The following is a 20,939-nucleotide window of genomic DNA, read 5'->3' on the forward strand; positions in this document are numbered from 1 at the left end:
TTTTTTACGGCTAAATGTTCATGCAAAATTGTATGTATGCTGTGGGATGAAATGCCCAAAGATGCCTCAATCTTACGGTAGGTCACATGACGATCTTCCATAATCAGTTTTCTGACAGCATCGATGTTTTGTGGCACAACAGCCGATTTTGGACGACCTGTATGAAACTCGTCTTTGAGCGAACTACGACCGCAACGGAATTCTCGGTACCAGTTATAAATTGTCTGAAGGGTTGGTGCTTCATTGCCAAAGGCCAAATGAAGTCGATCGAAACACTGTTGTTGAGATAATTTACTTCGAAAATCGTAGTAAATCATTTTACGAAAATCTTCACGTGTAAAATTCATTTTTTTGTTGAGTCGCAGTTTACCAGTCACTGTAAACAATACAAATAGCGTTCGTACGACAAAAGGTTCAGGGCACGAATACATACCAAAACATCAAACTTTACGAATATGACAATGGTTTACATCGGGCAACACTATAAGTACCATTTTAAAAAAAAATATGGAGCAACCTACGTAAATTAGTTTAACAGACACTTAATCACTCTGATTTGTTGTTTACGGTGTCAAAACGTAAACTGTTTATATTCAATTTAATCTCTTCGAAGTCTTCTACATCGAAATTTTGGGAAACCGCATTGAACTCGACTACATAATGTGCTTTAGCACTATATTGACAATGATAAATTTTGCTTGAATTGACCACCCAAACCGATTAATCGCAGCGAACAGACATAAATGTGTTAATGAAATTGAATGGAGTTTCTGTCTTTATTCAAAATGCTTTGTGAGCATTTCGATTTTAGAAGAAAACGTGTTGTAATGGTTTTAAAAAACTAGTTGATAAACGGAATAAAATCAACAAAAATTGATTTCTTTAGAATAAGAAGCTTATGATTAACGATGACAGAAAATAAAATATAAAGCTATATCTTCCGTAGTCAATATTTTGATAGTATTTTTTAAATCATCAAAGTATCCACAACGACATCGAATATTGTGCTCCTTGACTTTTACATGTTTTGGTGGCACTCATAGCCGAAAAAATAATAAATAAAGTTCATCCCGGAGGAAATTAAAATAAAATTCTTTCTTATGTTAATTTTATGAAGAGAAGAAAGACTATTTCTTTTATCAAAAGTTAAAATTATATCGGCAAATTACTCTTTGTTTAAAATAAATATGAAAAATAGTTCTAGTTCCTAGTTTAGTTCTTCTCTGAGGCCTCTAGTTGATAATAGTTATAATGTAATGGATTTGTTTTATTTACTTACAACATTTAATTAACTGTTTATAATCGTCACATGGAATTAGTGATAGTTTTTGTATTTATAAAATTCAAAATTTAGATTTTACCGTGATGTTGCAATTTGCCTCCTTCAACTGAACGAATTGGATTTGATTGTATTCAGCAACTTGGTTGAAGTGAAGAAAAAAATGTGAAATTTATCATATATTATTTGAAGTGAGAGGTAAACAAACAGTAGAGTTTCGATCGTGATTTCATTGTAATACAGCAAAACATTTCTTTTTCACCAAAAAATTGAAATATTAATGTTAGACTCGGTAGACTAGAGAAAGCTATGTAAAAGAGTGTAATATAAATTGAAGTCGATAGACGAGAAATAAAATTTAAAACCGAGAACGTTTTTGCGTTGGTTCGTGTATGCATAAGTATAACATAGTACATACCTTAATATTGACATTACTTCTTATTTGTCTCTTTTGTTGGATTTCGTTTCGGTTGTATCGAATGTGCGCCATGCCAACCCACATTCAAAAATCAGTTTTTTTGTTGTGTCTAAGTAAAACCAGAATTTAACAAATAAGTATTGGATTTCCGGGTCTATAAAATGTCTATGCCATGGTTTTGTTTTTCAGCACCGTAGCAAAGTCAATGCACTTTTTCTATTGCTTGATTACATTTTTTGTTAAGGTTTTTGTCATTATCACGTTACTCTTATTTATTGTCATTCAATTGAACGTTATTTGTATTATTTGCAATCGATCGACATCAGAAATGGGCCTTACTTCAAACCAAATGTTCCAAACGAAGAAAATTAAGTTTCATATATTCGCTGGCTAAAACAGATTTTAAATCACAAACAATGTATTGACGAACGTAGTCAAGTTTTTTTTTATTTAACAGTCTTCTTTTTTCAATGCCAGTCGTTTCATACTCACACAATGTCGCACAGCACAATAATTATATTCATTTTTCAGGATATTGTGGTCATTTCTTCATATGACGAGATTGATGTATCCTAATTTGATTGCGATTGCTTTTATTCGTCCTCAGTTTCTTAGAATAGTCAAATTAATCTTATTCTAATATGCTAATACTGGTTAATAATAGCTAATAATATCGGGATAATAAGTGAATTTTATAATAAAATACCTTCTGGCATTAAACATTTTCATTTCAGATTTCATAACCAAAATACATCGAGGTTCAATCATTCATCAAATTAAATTAATCAGTGGAAATGTTCAACTTGACCGTGAGTTATAGTTTGAATTTCTTTGCTTGCTGTGATGCAATATCAGTGAGTAATTTTCGTGGCATTGCAAATGAGATCTACATGGGTGCACATGTTGTGAATGATGTTGTTTTGTAAATCACTCTTTAATATTTGAAATATTTGCATTTATTCCAAATGAGAAAAAAATTTCCCCCTAAAAATATCCATTATCAATTATTCCAATCCTATCACATTTCTTCAGCAAATATACGAATTATACATTTACGTGTGTTACACATTTATTTTAAAATCCTCCTCTACGCTTTCAAGTAAGTAGTGAAAAATAAAACAATCTCGTAGTATTAATGAGCCGGACGGAATGCAATGAAGCAACAACAACGATAGGTCTGATAAGATCGATGTCAAAGCTATGAATGAGCACGGGTGGGCACAACACATACATACACACACACACACAAAAAAAAACACCGAAAGAGAGAGAGAGAGAGAAAGAGAGAACTAACGGCGACGAACATAATTTAACGAGATGAGGTAAATAATATTCATCACACCATATGTGGTTAAATTGACAATACAAATAAATAGATATAAATGCGGAACAATGAGTCTTATGTATTCACGCACTGTGCGGTTTGACTATGTGCAATGTGCATAGCACTAAATATTGCCAACTTTTTACGCTGGTAATTATAATTTGTACGTTTCTTATTTCTTCATAAAAATATATCCAAGTGTCCGAATCATTTAATATTTTAAAAAAAAGTGAAAAAACAATTGTTATCAAAACAATCGATCTATTAACAAAATCAAGTTATTTGAATTCACAAGAAAAATGATTTAAAACTTAAAAAAAGTACAGTTTGATATACTATTTGCAACTGCGGCTGCTGAATTTTACATTTTGACAGGTAAAATGAATATTCTATATTTTCTATCTTTATGTGATTGGTACGGCACGTAAATTGCGCATTTTTTTTTGTTTTCTTTTTACATTCTAATATTTTATTGAAAGCCATTAAAAAATCACAGAGACCACATAAATATCAGTATCGAAGTGGAATTTTCACATCTATAATACAAGCTGTGCCTGGGTAATAATTGCAGCAAAGAAACAGCAGCAGGCATTTGCGATTCTCCACTCACAATGTGGCAATGGCGATCGCAAGTTATGTGAAAAGTGAAAAGATCGAATCTATTTATCTATGTGCGTGGAAAATGTGCATTGGCATTAAGAGAAAAATTAGTATGTGGTCTTTGTATGCATCTGCATTTTTTTCATAAATAAATCGAACTCATTTACGATCGAAAATAATATTTTAATAAAATAAATTATTTATCAGAGGTTAAATGCGATCGCATCTGAAGATCATTTTATTTATACAATAAAAACAGAGACGATAGACGATTTTGTTGAAAATATAACTGCCATTCAGTCTTTGTTTTAAGCCAATACATTTTTTGGATGCTATTGTCATTTCTTTGTTTGATAAATAACTTTCTAATAGCAAGACTGCATAAGAATTAAGACGAAAATTGCTTGCTATCAATAAAACAGAAAACTTCCAAAATGTGAAGGTCTTAATCCAACATTTTTATTTTTGTTTCATTTTTTTTTCCTTTCAAATAATTCGATCTAATTTATGTATTATATATCGAAATGGTGATTAACAACATTTACACGACTAAATGTCGATGATTTTCTCCTATATTACTAGCATACGATGTGGATCATTTTCTAAAATGATATCAAAGCCATGGCAGCTGTTGATTTTGTTGAGTTCTTTTTTTGCGGTCATTGAGATCAAATTGGATCCGCTAGTTTTACTCAATCTAAACTTAGCTCTTACTCATGCGATCCTTTAAACTTAGTAAAACGAACAGTACAAAAAAATGAGACAAAAAAAATATTGTGAAAAACTGATTATATGCAGTATCAATGGCCGAAAATTTTTGATCAAAAGACCATAAAACTTGCAAAGCGATAAAAAAATTAACGGGCACAAAATGTATAATATATTAAATAATTTATATTCTGCATCATCAACGACGTAATAGCAATAATGTTTATATATATAGTCACAAGCGAAAGGAAAGCTGAAAAAAACGACACGAAAGAGATTCAGGAAAAAATTGCAGAACACAAGATGTTAGTTGGTTTTATGGAATAAAATTCAGGCATACGCGAATGAAAGCGATTGATTCCATTGTTTATAATCATTCTCTTTTTTATGCATTCAGTGTTCGCAGTTGACTTCATGCCGTTGATGAGAAGCTATAGCATATACATATAACGCACATCGAATATGATGGGTATAATTTACATAAAACACAAATCAATCCTAATAATAGTGTTGCCGATCGATACAGTTTTTGCTGCTTTTTTTAATAAATAAAATATTTATACACATATATGTGTTTGAGTGAGAGTGTATTGGAGTGCACACTGCACACGTTCAGTATTCGATGTGTACATCGTCAAGACTGCAAGTATTCTTTTATAAACTGTTTTGTATGTGTGTCGATTTTGTTCCCTTTTCTGTTGTAGTATCAAACAGCGTGCAACGGTGAACTTCAAGTATGCGTTTTTTTTGTATAGCTATAGGAAATCATCGAACACGCATAGTGATCGATCAAGACTATCCTCTAGGCAATCGGAATGTATACATATAATGTATACATATATATAAGCGTATAAATATGGAATCTAAGCTGTCGATTTTTTTTCGCCGATTTTACATTTCGTTCCGTTTCGATATTAATTTTTTTTTTGCTACATAATTTTGTGTTCGTAGTTCAGCTCACACTACAGTGCTGTTTAAAGTTCTTCAGGCATGAAGATTCAGCAGCCTGCGAATTGCATTGATAGAACTAACCATTTTTATTCAGCTTAAATTCAAAAATAACATCACACTTTAGCTTTGCTGTATGCATGTGTATATGTTTGTGAGGATGATTAGAAAAGCATATAGAGAATAAGATGCATCGATTATGTATGCAAGCAAGGCTGATGGTGATTGTGCCAAACACCATGAAGCTTGTCGAATTGAAAACATTTCGCACTGTTGACCCTCAATCAATTCGGAGAATATGCATATGTGTTACGTTTTTAGTTCTATCCTTATTGAATTATCAATGTTGAAGCCATTCGATCATTTATATCGGTATTCAATTCAACTAATATGTTTTAATTAATTTACTTATTTTCATCAATTTATATTACTTATGTTTCGTTTGTAATTTTGTTGTTGTTGACTTAAACGGTGTGCTGCAAAATATGATGTGAAATTTGAATATTTGTAAAATATTAAAATGCTTGGTTGCATCCATGTAACGCAAAACAGAACACAACAAATAAAAAATAAAATTAAACTTAATCAGTTAAATAAAGAAAACTCTTAATGATTAGGAAAACTAATGCAACCAACTGATGTGAAAAAGCCGACCGGTTGCCGTTCATGTGTATCCTACAATGCCACTTTGTACATTGATGTATTTCATACATTAAGATTTTCATAACTGATATGATTGCTACCTCTGATAGAAGAAACTGATATGCCCAGACCATAAGCAGGCAAGATCACAACTGGCGATTGTTGTTCATGAAGCGATGTTAAAATGAACGCAATAACTGAAAGCAATTTGCACAACCATATGTTTATATGTTTAGCGGTGTGATTGTACGCCGCGAGTGTTTAAATATTGATAAGAAATAGGTTTTTATGATAATTCATCTTGTCCACATGGTGAAAATCTCCTTCCATCTCTCTCTTTTTTTCATTTTCTTCTTACATTTATTCTTGTTTCGTTTCTGTGGTCATTAAGCCTGATCGCTAATCGTTATTAGCTGTTGTAATATGTGCGCAGCCCTTCACTTATTACAATATACATCAAACGATTTCTTTTTCCTTCAAAACTGATGCAGTAAAAATGCGAAAATTCGAAATATATCGACAAGCATTTACTTGTCATGTATTTCATCTTCTTCCATTGAAATTTTGGCGATTTTATTTTTATCGTGGACTTTTAAGCAGGGACCGGTTCGCGCATATTTCTATGCAAGATAGCTATGCTAGGCATAGCGGAGACTCAAGCCGCAACGCATCTCAAAGCACGGCCGCCTGCATACACGAACATGTGTATGTTCATACAGAGTGGACGGCGATGCGTCGGTTGCATTTGCCGCTATGCTTGGCATATCTATACTACCTAGCGTATCTAGGCAAGCATGGAAATATGCACGAACCGGTCCTTGCTTTTGAGTAAAAGAACTTTGTTGTATACCTCTTTTTATAAGAAAAATAATATTTTCTCAGTGTTCCCTTTTACAATAAGAAATTTATGATAGTGTAGTTTGTGTACTGCACTAAATGCTATAATTTTCGTATCTTCAGTTTTTGAAGAGGAGGCCAACCCTCATAGTATTTCCAATCGCAATGATAATGGTTCATCGCCAAAAGTGGAAGAATTGAAAATATTTTTAGGTGGCCTCTCATATCATTGTATATTGCATGTACGAGCTATTGAAAAATAACCTAAACGGTTGCAATTGTAAGTAGCGAAAACTTTTCCTATTTTTTTTAGCGAAACACTGATGTTACAATGTCTGAATTCTTTCGGTTTAAATGTCCAACTATCAACCGTTGGCAATAAACGGTAATCCGATTTCCGTAATCAAATTCATGGCCGCAAAGGACTTTTGCTGTTCTGTGAAAATATTGCGACCAATACGTTCATCATATTCATAATTATAATTGTGCGTGAAATGTGATTAAATCTATAAGAAGACTTAACCATTATGAAAATGATTATTCAAAAGAGAGAGAGAGAAAAAAAAACAAAAATAAAATCTGCATCCATCACATTTGAATGATTGTGTACGTACTGTTCACAATTTTATACATCAATTTAAATCGAAAGATCCGTAGCGAGAAATCTGTTATTTTCGTCATAAATCGTGATCCGACAAGCTGGACAAAATGTAAGTCATTTAGCGTACAAGATTGAAATTGTTGATACTCTGTTTTTCTTTACTTCTTCTTCTTATTTCCATTAGAATTGAATTAATGTACAAAACGTCAAGTACACACATGAAAAAAGCCAAGAAATAAAGTATTACAAGAGATTTTATTATTGCTTAAATTATAATGAATCACGAAAATCACATATGTGTACCCATACCCATTCAATCGCTTGCTTGCTTGCTTTTGATTAACCATTAATTTTTTACATAATGTGCATCTCTATTATATGGAGACATCAAGAAGTTCCAATGCAAAAAAAAAAATGAATTTGAAATGCGGTGAACAAAAACAAAATACGTGCGTGTTTATCCTTATCAGAACATGTGATTATGTTCAATATGCAGGATTTTCCTGAACAAAACATAACATCGAATAAGACAAAAACTCGCATATACCAACGATATTTTTTATCCTTTGGATCACAGAAAAGCGTAACGAAGAATTCATCATACACTGTATGAGAGATTATTAAGTGGCATTTAGTTGATATTGTGGCGTGTGCTTTTTCATAGTATCTGTTGTTGTGCTTCGACTGGAAATTATGGACAGATGGTCAATTATTTTTTCAAAATATACCACATCAAAATATTTTTTTTATAAAATGTGCACATTGAAAATCAAGCCAAAAAATATCGAAAAGAAACGTTTTTAAATAGTGATAAAAGTCATTTTCTATTTGTTGTTAATGAGCGTTCCTATGAAAAAAGGCAAATTTGTATGAAAAACATGCATTAATTTTCGTCCAAAGTCATTTTGATTAGATTCAATTTTTCAAGGAAATTAGGCACTGCAAGCTCCATCAAAAGAGTAAAGTTTCTGTCAATCGCCGAGTACGAACTGATTATCATCTAAGATTTGAGTGTCCATCCAAAGCGAAGCAACCATTTTGTTTAAATCAATCATGTATATTACGCATATGCAAAATTCCGATTCAAGCACTTTGTATTAAAGACAAGCATTAGCTTTATACACAGGCCTCAATTTATGTAAAATGTGATTTATTTTTCAGCATCTTAAGAAAATCTTCTCGTGCATCGTTTTTATTGTATCAACGCATTGCACAAAAAATGGCATCATTTTGCTCCTTTCTCTTTATCGTTCGGGCGCATTTTTTTGTATCAGTTGCAATTACAGTTTCACTTAAAGTATATTACAAACAAAGTCATGTATGTATTCAATGTGTACATTTCATACACTTAAATTTTTCGTGGAATTCGATGGTGCAGCCGATTCATGGATATTGCAATGTTGAAATGGGGGTCGATATCAACAGAACAAAAAGTCACACTAACTAATTGTCAAGGTATTGAAAGCCTAACAATCAACATGGGTATGTTACATTTTCGCTAATTGTAACGTAATTACACCATTGAATATTGGTGCGTGTAATACACACCCACCGTAATCGCAGCTATTATTACATTAAATATTGTAACATTTTCCCTTTTAACCCAAATACTGATGGATAATCTGGCCAACGCTGGTAATTGCAGAGTTCTTTTTTCATAATTCCAACAGAATTTTATCGCCGCATTTCTTTGACCAATCAAATTGCATTATCTTCCCGCAGTTTTGACCGCAAATGCGGTGATTTTTTTGATATTGATCGGCAGTTATATTTACTGAAGAATTTTTTTTATAAACGTTAATTTGAACGATATCTTGATTTTTTTAAAAGAGGTAATGTCAAATGCCTTTATAAAGTCCCTAACGCAGTTTCTTACACTCTTTTACTCAAATGTGTGTAACAAAACAAAATGTCAAAAAATAGCTGTTCGACCGAACCATTCATAACCAACATACTACTAGTACATTCGGAATGAAAATAATGTTTGAAAATTCTATGATATTTCGAAAAATGAACTAATTATTTTGGAATTTTTTAATCTATTTAGAAATTTTTTAACATTTTTTGTATATACTAACAATATTTTAATAAACATTCACTTATTATCATAGCTTCTGAGTTGGCGATCCAAGGGGGGGTTCATTCCTTTGGTGTGTCAGAGCATTTGCCTCAAAAAACCCTAGCAAATTGAAAGATTTTTCTCTTCGCCCAAAAACCCTACCAAAATTGAATATTTTGTCCCACTTTAGAAAGTGAAGAGCTAAAAAAAGGTCTTCACTTTTTTCGCCAAAATCCATAGCAAATCGAACGAATATTATTATTAGTAACATTTGTCACACGCGTGTGTAAAATTTGTCACTTTTGTGTAACATTTGTCATTTTTGAGTAACGTTTGCCGGCTGCCGTGCTGGGTAATTGTTTGAATTCTTCCGGATGATGCATTTGAAAATACTTACGCTAGCTGAATTTCGGCGGATACAAATCCGGATATTGGGCCATAGGCCCAAGCTATGATGATATTTGTCTTCTGATTCAGAAGTTCTGAATGATATTTTTTGCGGTAAAACCTTTCGGATTGTTTAAAATATTACGTGTCGTGCTACCAATTCTGGTGCTGATAAGGACAAAAGAGGTTATTTAAGCGGATCATGTATACATGTTTGATGAGAAACTAATTCATACTGTTCAATAACTGCTTGTCGCGGACTTTTTCCTTGGTTAATATCACTTGCAATATCCAAAGTTGCTGATGTCGCACAAAGAGCTGTGTGTGCCATATCGACAGAGTACATAATTTCAAATATACATTTATTATATTAAAAATAGATTCTGTTGGTCTCAATCAGAAATAATGACAAACCCTCTAAAGGCATATTCTGCGGCCGATTTAACTGCACTCTCTACGTTGTGAGTCTGGTTGTATACGTTCGTACCATACACGCTCCTAAAATTTATAATAAAAATTTATAATTGGCTGCTTTGGTCTTGAATTGAATTTTGTTTATTACGCGCTGAAATCTTAGATGCAACTAATGCCGTTATTGGATTCAGGTTTTCATTAAGCAACTGCAAAAACCGAATGATTTTATAATCAAAATAAGTTTTTAAGCTTCTTTGTTTGTTTGTTATTTTACGTAAATCCGGTGACCATCATTTCTTGATTGGGCAAACCCACGTTGCCGCACAACAAATTATAGCAACGATTAAAAAGCACTTCATTGTTTTAATTCTGAATTTCAACTGAATTCAAATAGATCGCTTCAGTTTTATGTTCATGGATACCGAAGTGCTACAACTATAATGCCAACAATTTTGTTTTGATCAAATGTTGGAACGGACGTAATTTAAAATGTGAATAAATTATGTTCTTATTTGTAACCTCGAATTCATGAATTGTAATTTCAATAGAATGCAATAGAGGATGAGAGTGCGTCAATTGTGTGTCTGCACATTTTTTTCGCTCAACTCGTGCAACTGAATTCATTTCGTCAATCAGACGGCCAAATTCCCAGATATTTTTTTTCGCTAAAAATGTCATTTTGGTGCAAATTACAATGAAAATGGCTGGAGTAGCAGAACTTATCTTAAGCAGAACCTTTCCATTTTTTTAATAGAATATTCGTACTATTTACGAAATGATTAAGAGTGCAAAAATGTTGGTATTGTGGTTTTATAAAATAAAATATATTTAAAAGTTGACATTTCAGAGGGACAACACCCAAACCAAAAAAAGATTGACACAACGAATAAAATCAACGACAGTAAACTGAATTCTTTGACACCATAATCGAAAGCACCAATTTTTATTTATTCATTCGTTTTATTGCGTCGTTTTTGTCACAATAAAGAAATGAACACACACGCAGCGTGACAAAAGGCAGCTAAAGAGCATGTTAAAAAAACATATGTTTGGGATAGAACGAGACATACAAACCGCACATTCAAAGCCATTTTCAAGCGATAAAATTGAAACACACACACACAACCTCTTATTTTGTTCTTAAGCTCTGCGAGACAAAGACAATGGCGGGAGGGGGACCAACGCAATATGAAGAAAAAACGAATGCAGACTTAAAAATATTATGATGAGATTTATTCTTATGTGTGCGGTATGATAATAACCTGTTTGCATGGAATGGTGTCGTACAGCAGTAGATACTGGTGTTTATATAGTGAAAAAGATCGATTGACATAAATCTTCAAAATTAAGTGAAATCTTGAAATCAGCTTCATTTAAAAATATACATCAACATTTAGCGATTTTAATTTTCTTGTATTCAATTTTGTCGAATGCCACAGCAATATAAGACAGCAATTGGATACTGATTACTGAACCGCCATTTTATTATTTAAAAAAAAAAAACTCAAACTTAATTAAAGAAATAATCTTATATGTCTACTTAATATTCATCAGCTTTTAGAAAAGTGGAAAAGTTGAAAGGTTAAAAGTTTGGAAAATCCATTTACATGCGATTTATTTGGAAATATTTAAAAGCAACCCAGTTTCAAATCAAAGATGTCACTTTCGACTGGCAACTTCCAGTTATGAAATGGCATTAAACGAACGAACGCGAATGCTAATATTTGTAGTCACCTCTGGGAAATGCCCAGAAATACCCATGGGTACATTGTAATATTTGAATATGACAATGCACACTTTACTACTGCGGTAGTAAATGTGCACTGTAACTGATTCATTCATGTGTATATGCCATTTTCATGGTCTTTCATTTAAAGTCAATTTTTTCTGTGTTCACGTAGAAGTGTTTAAATGTTAACAAAACTGTGCAGAAGCAAATACAAAAGATGAAGGTATTAAAGAAACTAAATTCAAGTGAAAGGTATTATTCATTAAAAAAATATGTTAGAAAGTCATTTATGACTGCAGTAAAGAAATCACACAACATACTAAAGGCAGGCGGGGTAATATGAGCCATCTTTTATGGCATCCGTTGATTTTTTTAAGTATTTGATTTACAATGGACACGCTGCTATAAAATAGCGCCAAATGTTTATTATAATAATTAAAAAAATGCAAAAAAAGCTGAAAATGTCACGTGATTTTTGGATTAGTGGAAAATGTAGTTCTTGAAGTGCATTTTAAGAAAAGTATATTGGTAAGAAATGTTGACCCTACCTTCTCCTAATTATGTGCACAGCGTATGTAAATTTCAAATGGTGATTTCAATATTCTCTGCATTAAAACTACATGCAATTCTTAATGAAACAGTACATTAATGGGCGAAGAACGACACGTTCACATCGAATGCAAACAATATTACGAATTAAAAATACAAAAGATTTGCATACTCCACGCAGTTCAACGTTAAGTATCAATGACCAAAACACTCTCATATACATTAATACTGCATTGTAAGAATTTCATTGAAAACTGTATATCGATTTTGATTTACTTAATAACGAAGATGCTGTTTTTTTTTCTCAGCCCAACACTTATCCGTGGCAAACGTGGTGTCATGTTGCAAATATTAATATATAATAATGGTAGTAATACAGTGCGTTTCTCTATTTCGTGTCAATTTCTCTACAACAGATTCTTCAGCTCAAGTATGTCTGTAAGTCCTTATGAATCCTTAATCATGTCAAATCTGGAAGAATCTCAAGCCACGAATCATATGGAATCTTTATCAAACTTGCTTGATTTAAATCACTATGAATAAGTTAAATTCATGTTGAGAAATTTTAGTTAAAAAAGCAACCAGCGGAGGCGGCAAAATGTGTATGACCAAAACATCAAAAAATGTAGAAAAATTGAAGAAAATCGTCTTTTTTTTCTCGAAAGAACACATAATTAATCTATCTTTTTTATGGCATAAATCAAAATAGCATTCTAATTTGGGCCCCGGTATGCACATTTTCAGATGCAAGCTAAGTGAAGCGAAGTGAGCATCTGTGTTGTTGCTATAGATGGTTAAATTTTATGCAGTTTTCCTCTTTTTTACGATTGTTCTTCAATTCGTCTCTTTTTTTTTATTCGTTATACGTTGAAGAAAATAATATAAGCTTATTAGTTCATTTATTTTGTATTTGTTTGTTGTCCATTAAAATCTCCATATGAACAAGAAACTAAATATAACACATAGCACGTCTGCATCATCGCATTTGCATCATTCGTCTGTACAAAATGAATGAAGAAGGAGACGAAAAAACCACAACTAGTTATTTCAAGATGTTGTTTGTTAGCTCAATTATTTGCAGCTATAAAATGCACGACAGTTTCTCTTGCTGATGTTTATAAAAAAATATGTAATTTGCACTTGTATTAACGTAAGTTATGTACACCACGAGAATTACATGCAATTGGTAAATTTCATTAAAGAAAAAAGACACTTTTTTGTACGTTACATCAGACTAATTTCAAAGTGTGTTCGCCTTTTCCAGTATGCAATTAAGAACACACAAGAAATGTTTTTTTTGATCGATCCAAAAATGCATTGCTTAAAAAAATCATTTTATCGAATCGAATTGAAATATAAACACCAAAACGATTACAGATAAAACCATATGATACACAATGAAAAGACACAAAACAACCCAAAAATCATGATATCGCTCGCTGAAATACCAAATATTCATATTTATTTTATAAAAAATGTAATCGGTTGAAAATGGTTACTTAACTTGGCAAGCAGAAAGATGTACGATTTTATGCTATTTAGAATGAATTAAAATACAAATATCCATCCGTTGCAACTGAAGCTGTTGCAAAAGTAAACGAAAAAAAAGGAAATTAAATGAAAATCGTTGGCCAATTAGTTGTGATTTTAGATTGGTGAGCAGCATTTTCCTTTGTTTTGGTGCGCTCGCTTTTATACACAGCTAAACGAATGAGTTAAATGGTGACATTTTTTCATCGCACATGACGCCAATGCAGCGAAAACGACGAATGCACAATCAAAAGAAAAATTTAAAATCCAGTAATCAAGTAATACGAAACACAAAAACAGAATGTGGCAAACGAAAAACAAAAGACAAAAAAAAAACATTGTTAAACCGTCGCCAAGCTGAGCACAAAACATTTCAATTTTAGGACAAATGACTTATAAACTAATGCAATGACTGTGACATAAAGCAGTCGAGACGCGGTTGGACACATTTATCTTTTTGGTGTGTGCTTCTTTTGTTTTATATGCTGGTTTGTACCGACCATCTGGATACAATCGATTTTATAAGTTTCTGCACAAAACCGAACCGGAATTGTTTTTCATTTTATTTATATTGTAGATCTGATCATGTTATGGGAAATAAAATGAAAAACATTGGACTAGGTGACATAAACATCGTTTTTTTTCCATCTGATGTGCATGGAAAATCAAACTAGGCTGGCGTAAATATATTAAAAAGCAAATGATTTCCATAAAAAATGATCATTTTTTTCTTATACTACATGGATCAATAAGTCTTTAGAATCGGACACTAGATGGCGACACAAGTAAATATCCATCTCATTTTTAGAAAGAGCCATCCTTCAAACCTCCAAATATGTAATTTGAGCCAAATCCATTCACTGACTCAGAAGTTACAACTCTTGAAACAGACCAACCTCCAGGTTTTTGTTGAAATTCAAAAAAACAAAAATTCATTTATTGAAAAACTATAAATTTTTGTTTGTTATACCGATCAGCGAAACCAAAACTGAGCTTGCTGGTATTGCTTGGACTCTCTACTATCGATTAGGGCCATTTAGAAGTAGTCTATTGAATTTACATGTGGTCGTACAGACGGGGAAAATAGACGCCTCGAAATGGCAGTTTTTGAAGAGATGTTTGAAGGAATCCAATATTATCGCCATGAAAGTGTGCACTATTCGCGTGAATAATCTAGAGTAGATCCAAAGAATTCCGTAGAATAGTTGTGGAAAAGTATTGCTTCAACATTTGGGTAAAAAAATTCACTCATTCTGAGTTTATGTATTTGCCCGAAGTGAAATCAAGTTTCAACTTTCTAGCGATGTCGCAAGGATTTTTTGCATTAATCAAGTTGGTATTTTTATTTATTGTTAACTGATGATGTCTCATTGAACCCATAAAGTGCATTATGTGACAATGGATCATCTCGACCGTCACCAAATATCGACATAACCTCAAAAGGTCAAAAAATCACATTTTTGGTTTTAGCTCGTATTCTTTGGAAGTGCATTGTTCCAAATATTGCTTTATCATCTTAAATGGGACGAAGCAATGCCAAAAGAATAATCCATATCATTTTTGAACTTTTTGAATCAAGGAAATACTGTTTTTATTGAGAAAATATACACTTCAGTAATGTGACCAAAAATCATGTCGGGAAGCCATACAAATGATGGCAATATTTCACGAAGTAGAAAACGTATGAATTTCATATTTCTGGTGTGGACTGGTGGGACCTTTATCTATCCTCTGGGTGCAGAAATAGTTTTAACATTCAGTCCACTCCTTGAGATAAATAGATGAAATGGAGAATTTGGACCCATTTTGAGGCTATGTTCGATTAAGTGCTGTAACTTCTGAGTCAGTAACTTCATATTTGGAGGTTTGAAGGATTGCTCTTTCTAAAAATGAGATGGATATTTACTTGTGTCGCCATCTTGTGTCCGATTCTAAAGACTTATTGATCCATGTAGTATTTTCCAACTCTTTTGAATTTCTGGCATGAATTATGAATGCAATTTTAAAAATATTAATGCAATTCTCAAATTAACGCGTACACTTCTCTTTCGTTTCGGTTTTATCAGACAAAAACTACTAAATAATAGTTTATTTTCATATTTGCTGCAGATGTATACGAGTCGTTTGATTGATTTGTTTGTCACTCAATGTCACCACATGTTCTGATATTGTTGAAAGAAAATTGCTTGACAAAATAATTTGAAACTATGTCAATAATTTGGTTTTCCATTTTCCTTTGGAATTGATCGACAACAACAGAATCAATATTTGGTGATATTTACGTTGAATTTGTTGTTTATTCAAATGTAAGAACTCATCAAGAACATTAACCGATGCAGTGTGAAAAACAAATCTATATTATAAAAACGAAAAACAACAAGTAAAAAAAACCAATTTAAATGTTTGCTTAAATTTAACGACAATTCTCCGGATGGAGAATGTGATGTGAGACAATGGTCAATGTAAACATTCTCCAATGTTGTGTATTGTTGCCTACTCTTCAGGTGTTACACCCATTCGAAAGTACATTGAATTTTGTTTGTCAAAACAAGGAAGATTAAACAATTTAAATGTGAAAATTTTGTATTGCTAGTTTTTTGCTGAGTTTTTTGAGGAGGCAATACAACGCTACACTATATTAAACAATTTGTATATTTAAATGAGTCATGAAAAAAGTGTTAATCCACATTATTCTATACGCTATTCTATTAAAATTATTACATTGACACCACACACAAAAAACACATCTGATATAGAATAAATTTGTTTTACACATTTTTGGGGGGGGGGGGATATTATTATTCATGTTTATATTTCATGTGTTTGCTGTAGATATTATTTAGTTCCTCACTTGACTCACTAGGAATAATCTTAACGAATATTATCAACACATTGAATGTATTTTGTCGACGATCGTACAGAAAGTCTACCAAATCAGAATGGCCATTCTTTCCAAAGTGTTTAAGAGCCCTGCTTTTAATACTTTCATAACAATTGTGCAATCAACAAAATAAAAACATCGTAAGGCTTAATTCATCTAGCACGGTGGATTAAAATACAAATGTTATTTCAAATGATGTGTCATATATGCGTGCTACATTGTCGATCGTTTAGCAGCACATCAATACAACGACAACATGAAGAATAGGAAGAATAGGAGCGATGACAATGAAAAACATCATTTTTCATATCTAATTTTAAACAACCGAAATATTAATCAGACACCCATGAAATATGATGAACAATAATGAATGATGACATGACCGTAAATATCGAAAAGAATTGTATAAAACACCGCAATGAGCCCACCGATCGTGCACACAAACACGTTAAATAGGTAAGATTGAAACGGTTTTTCAATTGTTTATTCGCTTTAAACTCCTGCACATTCACTGATTATCGCATTATAATATGCCTCCCGATAATTATAACCATCATCAATAATGGGTTAAACGATTCAATTTGAATGCGCACTTAAAATAACCGTTGTATTTGTTGCTTCCTAAATAAATTTTATTGATATCTTCTTTGAACGTGAGCATGTTTGATTCGAAAAATTACGGCAAATTTTACGGGGCCATCAAAAATTGCAAGGCGAGAGCGATGCATTAACGACGTGATTTTGCTCAAAAGGCCAAATTATAGTGTCGATTGAAATTTTTATAATAGCATTTACCGGTTATTTGGCCACCTGTAAGACCATTGCTTGCGGTAAAGAGAGAATTATTGCATGACTTTCATGATTCTATGCATGAAATGAGCACGCATTTCGCGATGCGTCTTCCATTTGAACAAATATCCATTTAAGTTAATTGTGAAGAATTCTAAAATAAGGAATGACTGACACGCATAATGACAATTTCTATAGTTCTGTCAGTGGATTTGGTAGAAAAACATTTTTCGATTTGCGATGAAAGAGAGTAATTGATGAGCATGACAGAATTTGTGTCATATTTATTGGAGAAATGAATGTATATCGTTTGATATATGTCGAAAATTATCATAGTTTGAATAATTCGTTTATTATTATTTTATATTCAATGCACGTAACGATAGTCAACTTCAACAATCTAGCTAGATCACATGTTGCTGTCTCATTTTGATACAAAAAACTAACACTAGATTTAAAAAATGTTAAACGTAAAACTACGTACATAGGCTGAATGTTGTATGAATGCAACGACTACAAATTGAAATAAAATAAATATTGATCCAATTAAAAGTGTATATGAATCACTGTGCATGTTCATGATCTTACAAACAGCAATTTGTGATTGTAAAACGTAAGTAGGTTGTGTGTCTTATTTTATCTTTTATAGAGAGTAAAGGAGAGAGAGAGAGAGAACAAAAATAATAATATGTATTTGCACACAGCATTGGAATTTGTTTACTTTGGATTCGTTTATATCGCTCTAAAACATTTGTTGTGGCAAATTCATCCATTATCTGGCACATGTTGACGGTCAATATTGGGGTCGGATTTGAGTGTAGTTTTAGTCATTTTCAACGTCGCAATGGAAAGAAAAAAGAGAAAAAATAAACTCAGTTAGTACTTCGGTCAAGGCCACAAAACTCAAGCCCAGCATAGTAGCAAAATGTTAAAATAATATTATTTAAAAAGAAACTGGTCGTCATCGGAAACATCGAGAACATAAACGTAGTCCTCGTTGTAACTGGAATCCTCATCTTCAGCTGCTTGATTTTGTACGGCAGCATTTTGATTCTGTGGTCTCAATAGTTGCGGATGAATGTCCAATCCCAACACCGTACAAAGACCTGAAAACAAAATCGTAAACACCAAATTGTTAGCCAAAACATTTTTTAACATTTTTAATTTCAGTGGTCTTTTTTCCCCTTTGTACATGATGTTCTTGGCTGCAACGATATCATGGTGCCAAACAGTTTTCAATTGAAATGGAGCTCGATCATCTTTCCGAATGCCAGTGTTTAGTTGTCAGTTTTTGAAACATACTTGAAGTTTTGACACTAAACCATCTGAATCCATTGGAATATGATCTGGGTTGGCTGCATCCAATCGATTAACAAAATTAATTGCATATTTACGCAATTGTTGGTACACTCGGTTGCTTTTCATGGTGATAATCACGTTCGCTAAATTCCATTGCGATGACACATCTTCACTTGGAATACAATGCTGACTAACTTTGTAACGATCGCTTTTGGTTCGTCGATCGAATGGCCGAAACATTTTGCACAAGTTTGCGATGTATTGTATTCGTCGACAAATCGTACGATACAATTTTCCAACTTCTTGAAACTATTTGATATTCGTCGTAATCCCGGGCATCGCAATCGCTTTTTAATACCAATTGGTGAGTTTGGAGCAATTTGAGCTGCACCAATAAAAACGAGCGCCGACTTTTTGTCGTCAGTGATGCCGCGATTTTGTCACTGGCCCGATTCTTTTCGATGTATTTATCGAGACGGAATCGAATGAACTTTCTTGTTGTGTACACCGCCATAGCTGGTTTCATCATTTGCACATAATAAGCGATGCATAGTGCTTATAGTCGAGCTCCCGTTGTTTTTGCAACAATTCAGTCCATTGATCGGATTTACGCTTGCGTTTGCCATATTTCGCTTTGAAATGGTATTTTGGACCATCAATTGTGATGTTTTCCTGAGATTTACGAACAAAGTATCAACAATGAATTTATTGTTTCTTACCTCGTTGCCGAATCGAACGTGTTTGCGAACGGTGGCGTTCCATGTACGAACTCCTGGATCGATTCCATGCACATAACCAAACTCAAAATTGTTGTACTTCTCTTTGATGGTGTTGTCATAAAGTTCCGGTGTATTGCGTTCAGGCTTCACGAAACATAACGAAACTGCCACACTATCGGTTGCCACAGCAAAATCGAATTCCTTACCATTTCCAAGTTTCAAAATTTTTGGAATGTCAAATATTAAATGTGGTCGGTATGACATTGTTGTTCGGATCGCTGAATGTTTATAAATATTGGGATGGTTTGGAACCGGCGATCACGAATGAGATTCTGGAAGTGTACATTGATTGACAATCCAATGCCTGCTGCTTCATTTAATAGAAGATCGATTTTCGCGTTTATCTCGACTCTATTCTGGAACATTACGATTTTCGTCACACGTTTTACATCCAATTCAGTGATGAGATTTCCTTGTCGATTCAAATTCAGTTCGTAGCGCTTTACCGTGAAAAATTTCTTCATGCGACTGAATGCCCATACTTTGATGTTATTTTGCACGTTTTTTATGTACTGAGTGATGAGATGATTGAATGTTGTTGGAATATTCACAGTAAATTTTATCAACAATCTGTTATTTCGAAATTAAAACAAAGACATTCACAAAACAAACTGTGAATATATTCAAAAAGACAATAAAACCAATTGATCGCCCAAGCCACGCTTCAAACACTCTCATATAATTCTCAAGAAATCCTGTTGAAAACAAAACAAAGTTTTATTGTAAACCAAATCGGTTGGTGCGAATACTGTCACACAATGTGAGCACATTTTTAATACATTTAAATGAATATCGTTGGATTTGGTTTGACACATATACACCGCGCCAATCGAAAAATGTCAGTTGCATTTCGAAAATTCAAAATAATAATTCCACAAATAAAAAAAAATAAATGCAATAAATAACGTATAAAAGAGTTCTTCTGCAGAGTTTTAAATTAAATTATGCATATCTCTTTCCGAATAAATTGTTTATTTTTTTATTTGAGCGTTAGATTTAGATTTTCAATTTAAAACTTAATGTATTGGGTTGTGTTCAAATTATGTTGTCAAATGAAATATTATTGGAAGTGAAAGAAACAAGTGGATCCATTACATTGGAATTCGTGGAAACTATGGTGTATATGCATACCTAATCTCCGTTCCGTTTGACATGAAAATTTGACC

The 20,939-nt window shown here is 32.7% G+C and overlaps 1 protein-coding gene across 1 annotated transcript in view; it reads right to left on the reverse strand.

Moving 5' to 3' along the window:
* LOC116347851 (serine/threonine-protein phosphatase 6 regulatory ankyrin repeat subunit C-like) overlaps nt 1-18,468 on the reverse strand; it is a 51,284-nt gene extending 32,816 nt beyond the window's left edge. Inside the window, exon 1 of the mRNA XM_031778591.1 lies at nt 18,417-18,468. Coding sequence (XP_031634451.1) covers nt 18,417-18,468 — 52 coding nt within the window. The remainder of the gene's footprint in view (nt 1-18,416) is intronic.
* Between the last annotated feature and the right edge of the window lie 2,471 nt (nt 18,469-20,939).

This window comes from Contarinia nasturtii, unplaced genomic scaffold (assembly GCF_009176525.2).
Source record: "Contarinia nasturtii isolate CC-2019 unplaced genomic scaffold, AAFC_CNas_1.1 Cnas_scaffold_2166, whole genome shotgun sequence".
Lineage (NCBI taxonomy): Eukaryota > Metazoa > Arthropoda > Insecta > Diptera > Cecidomyiidae > Contarinia > Contarinia nasturtii.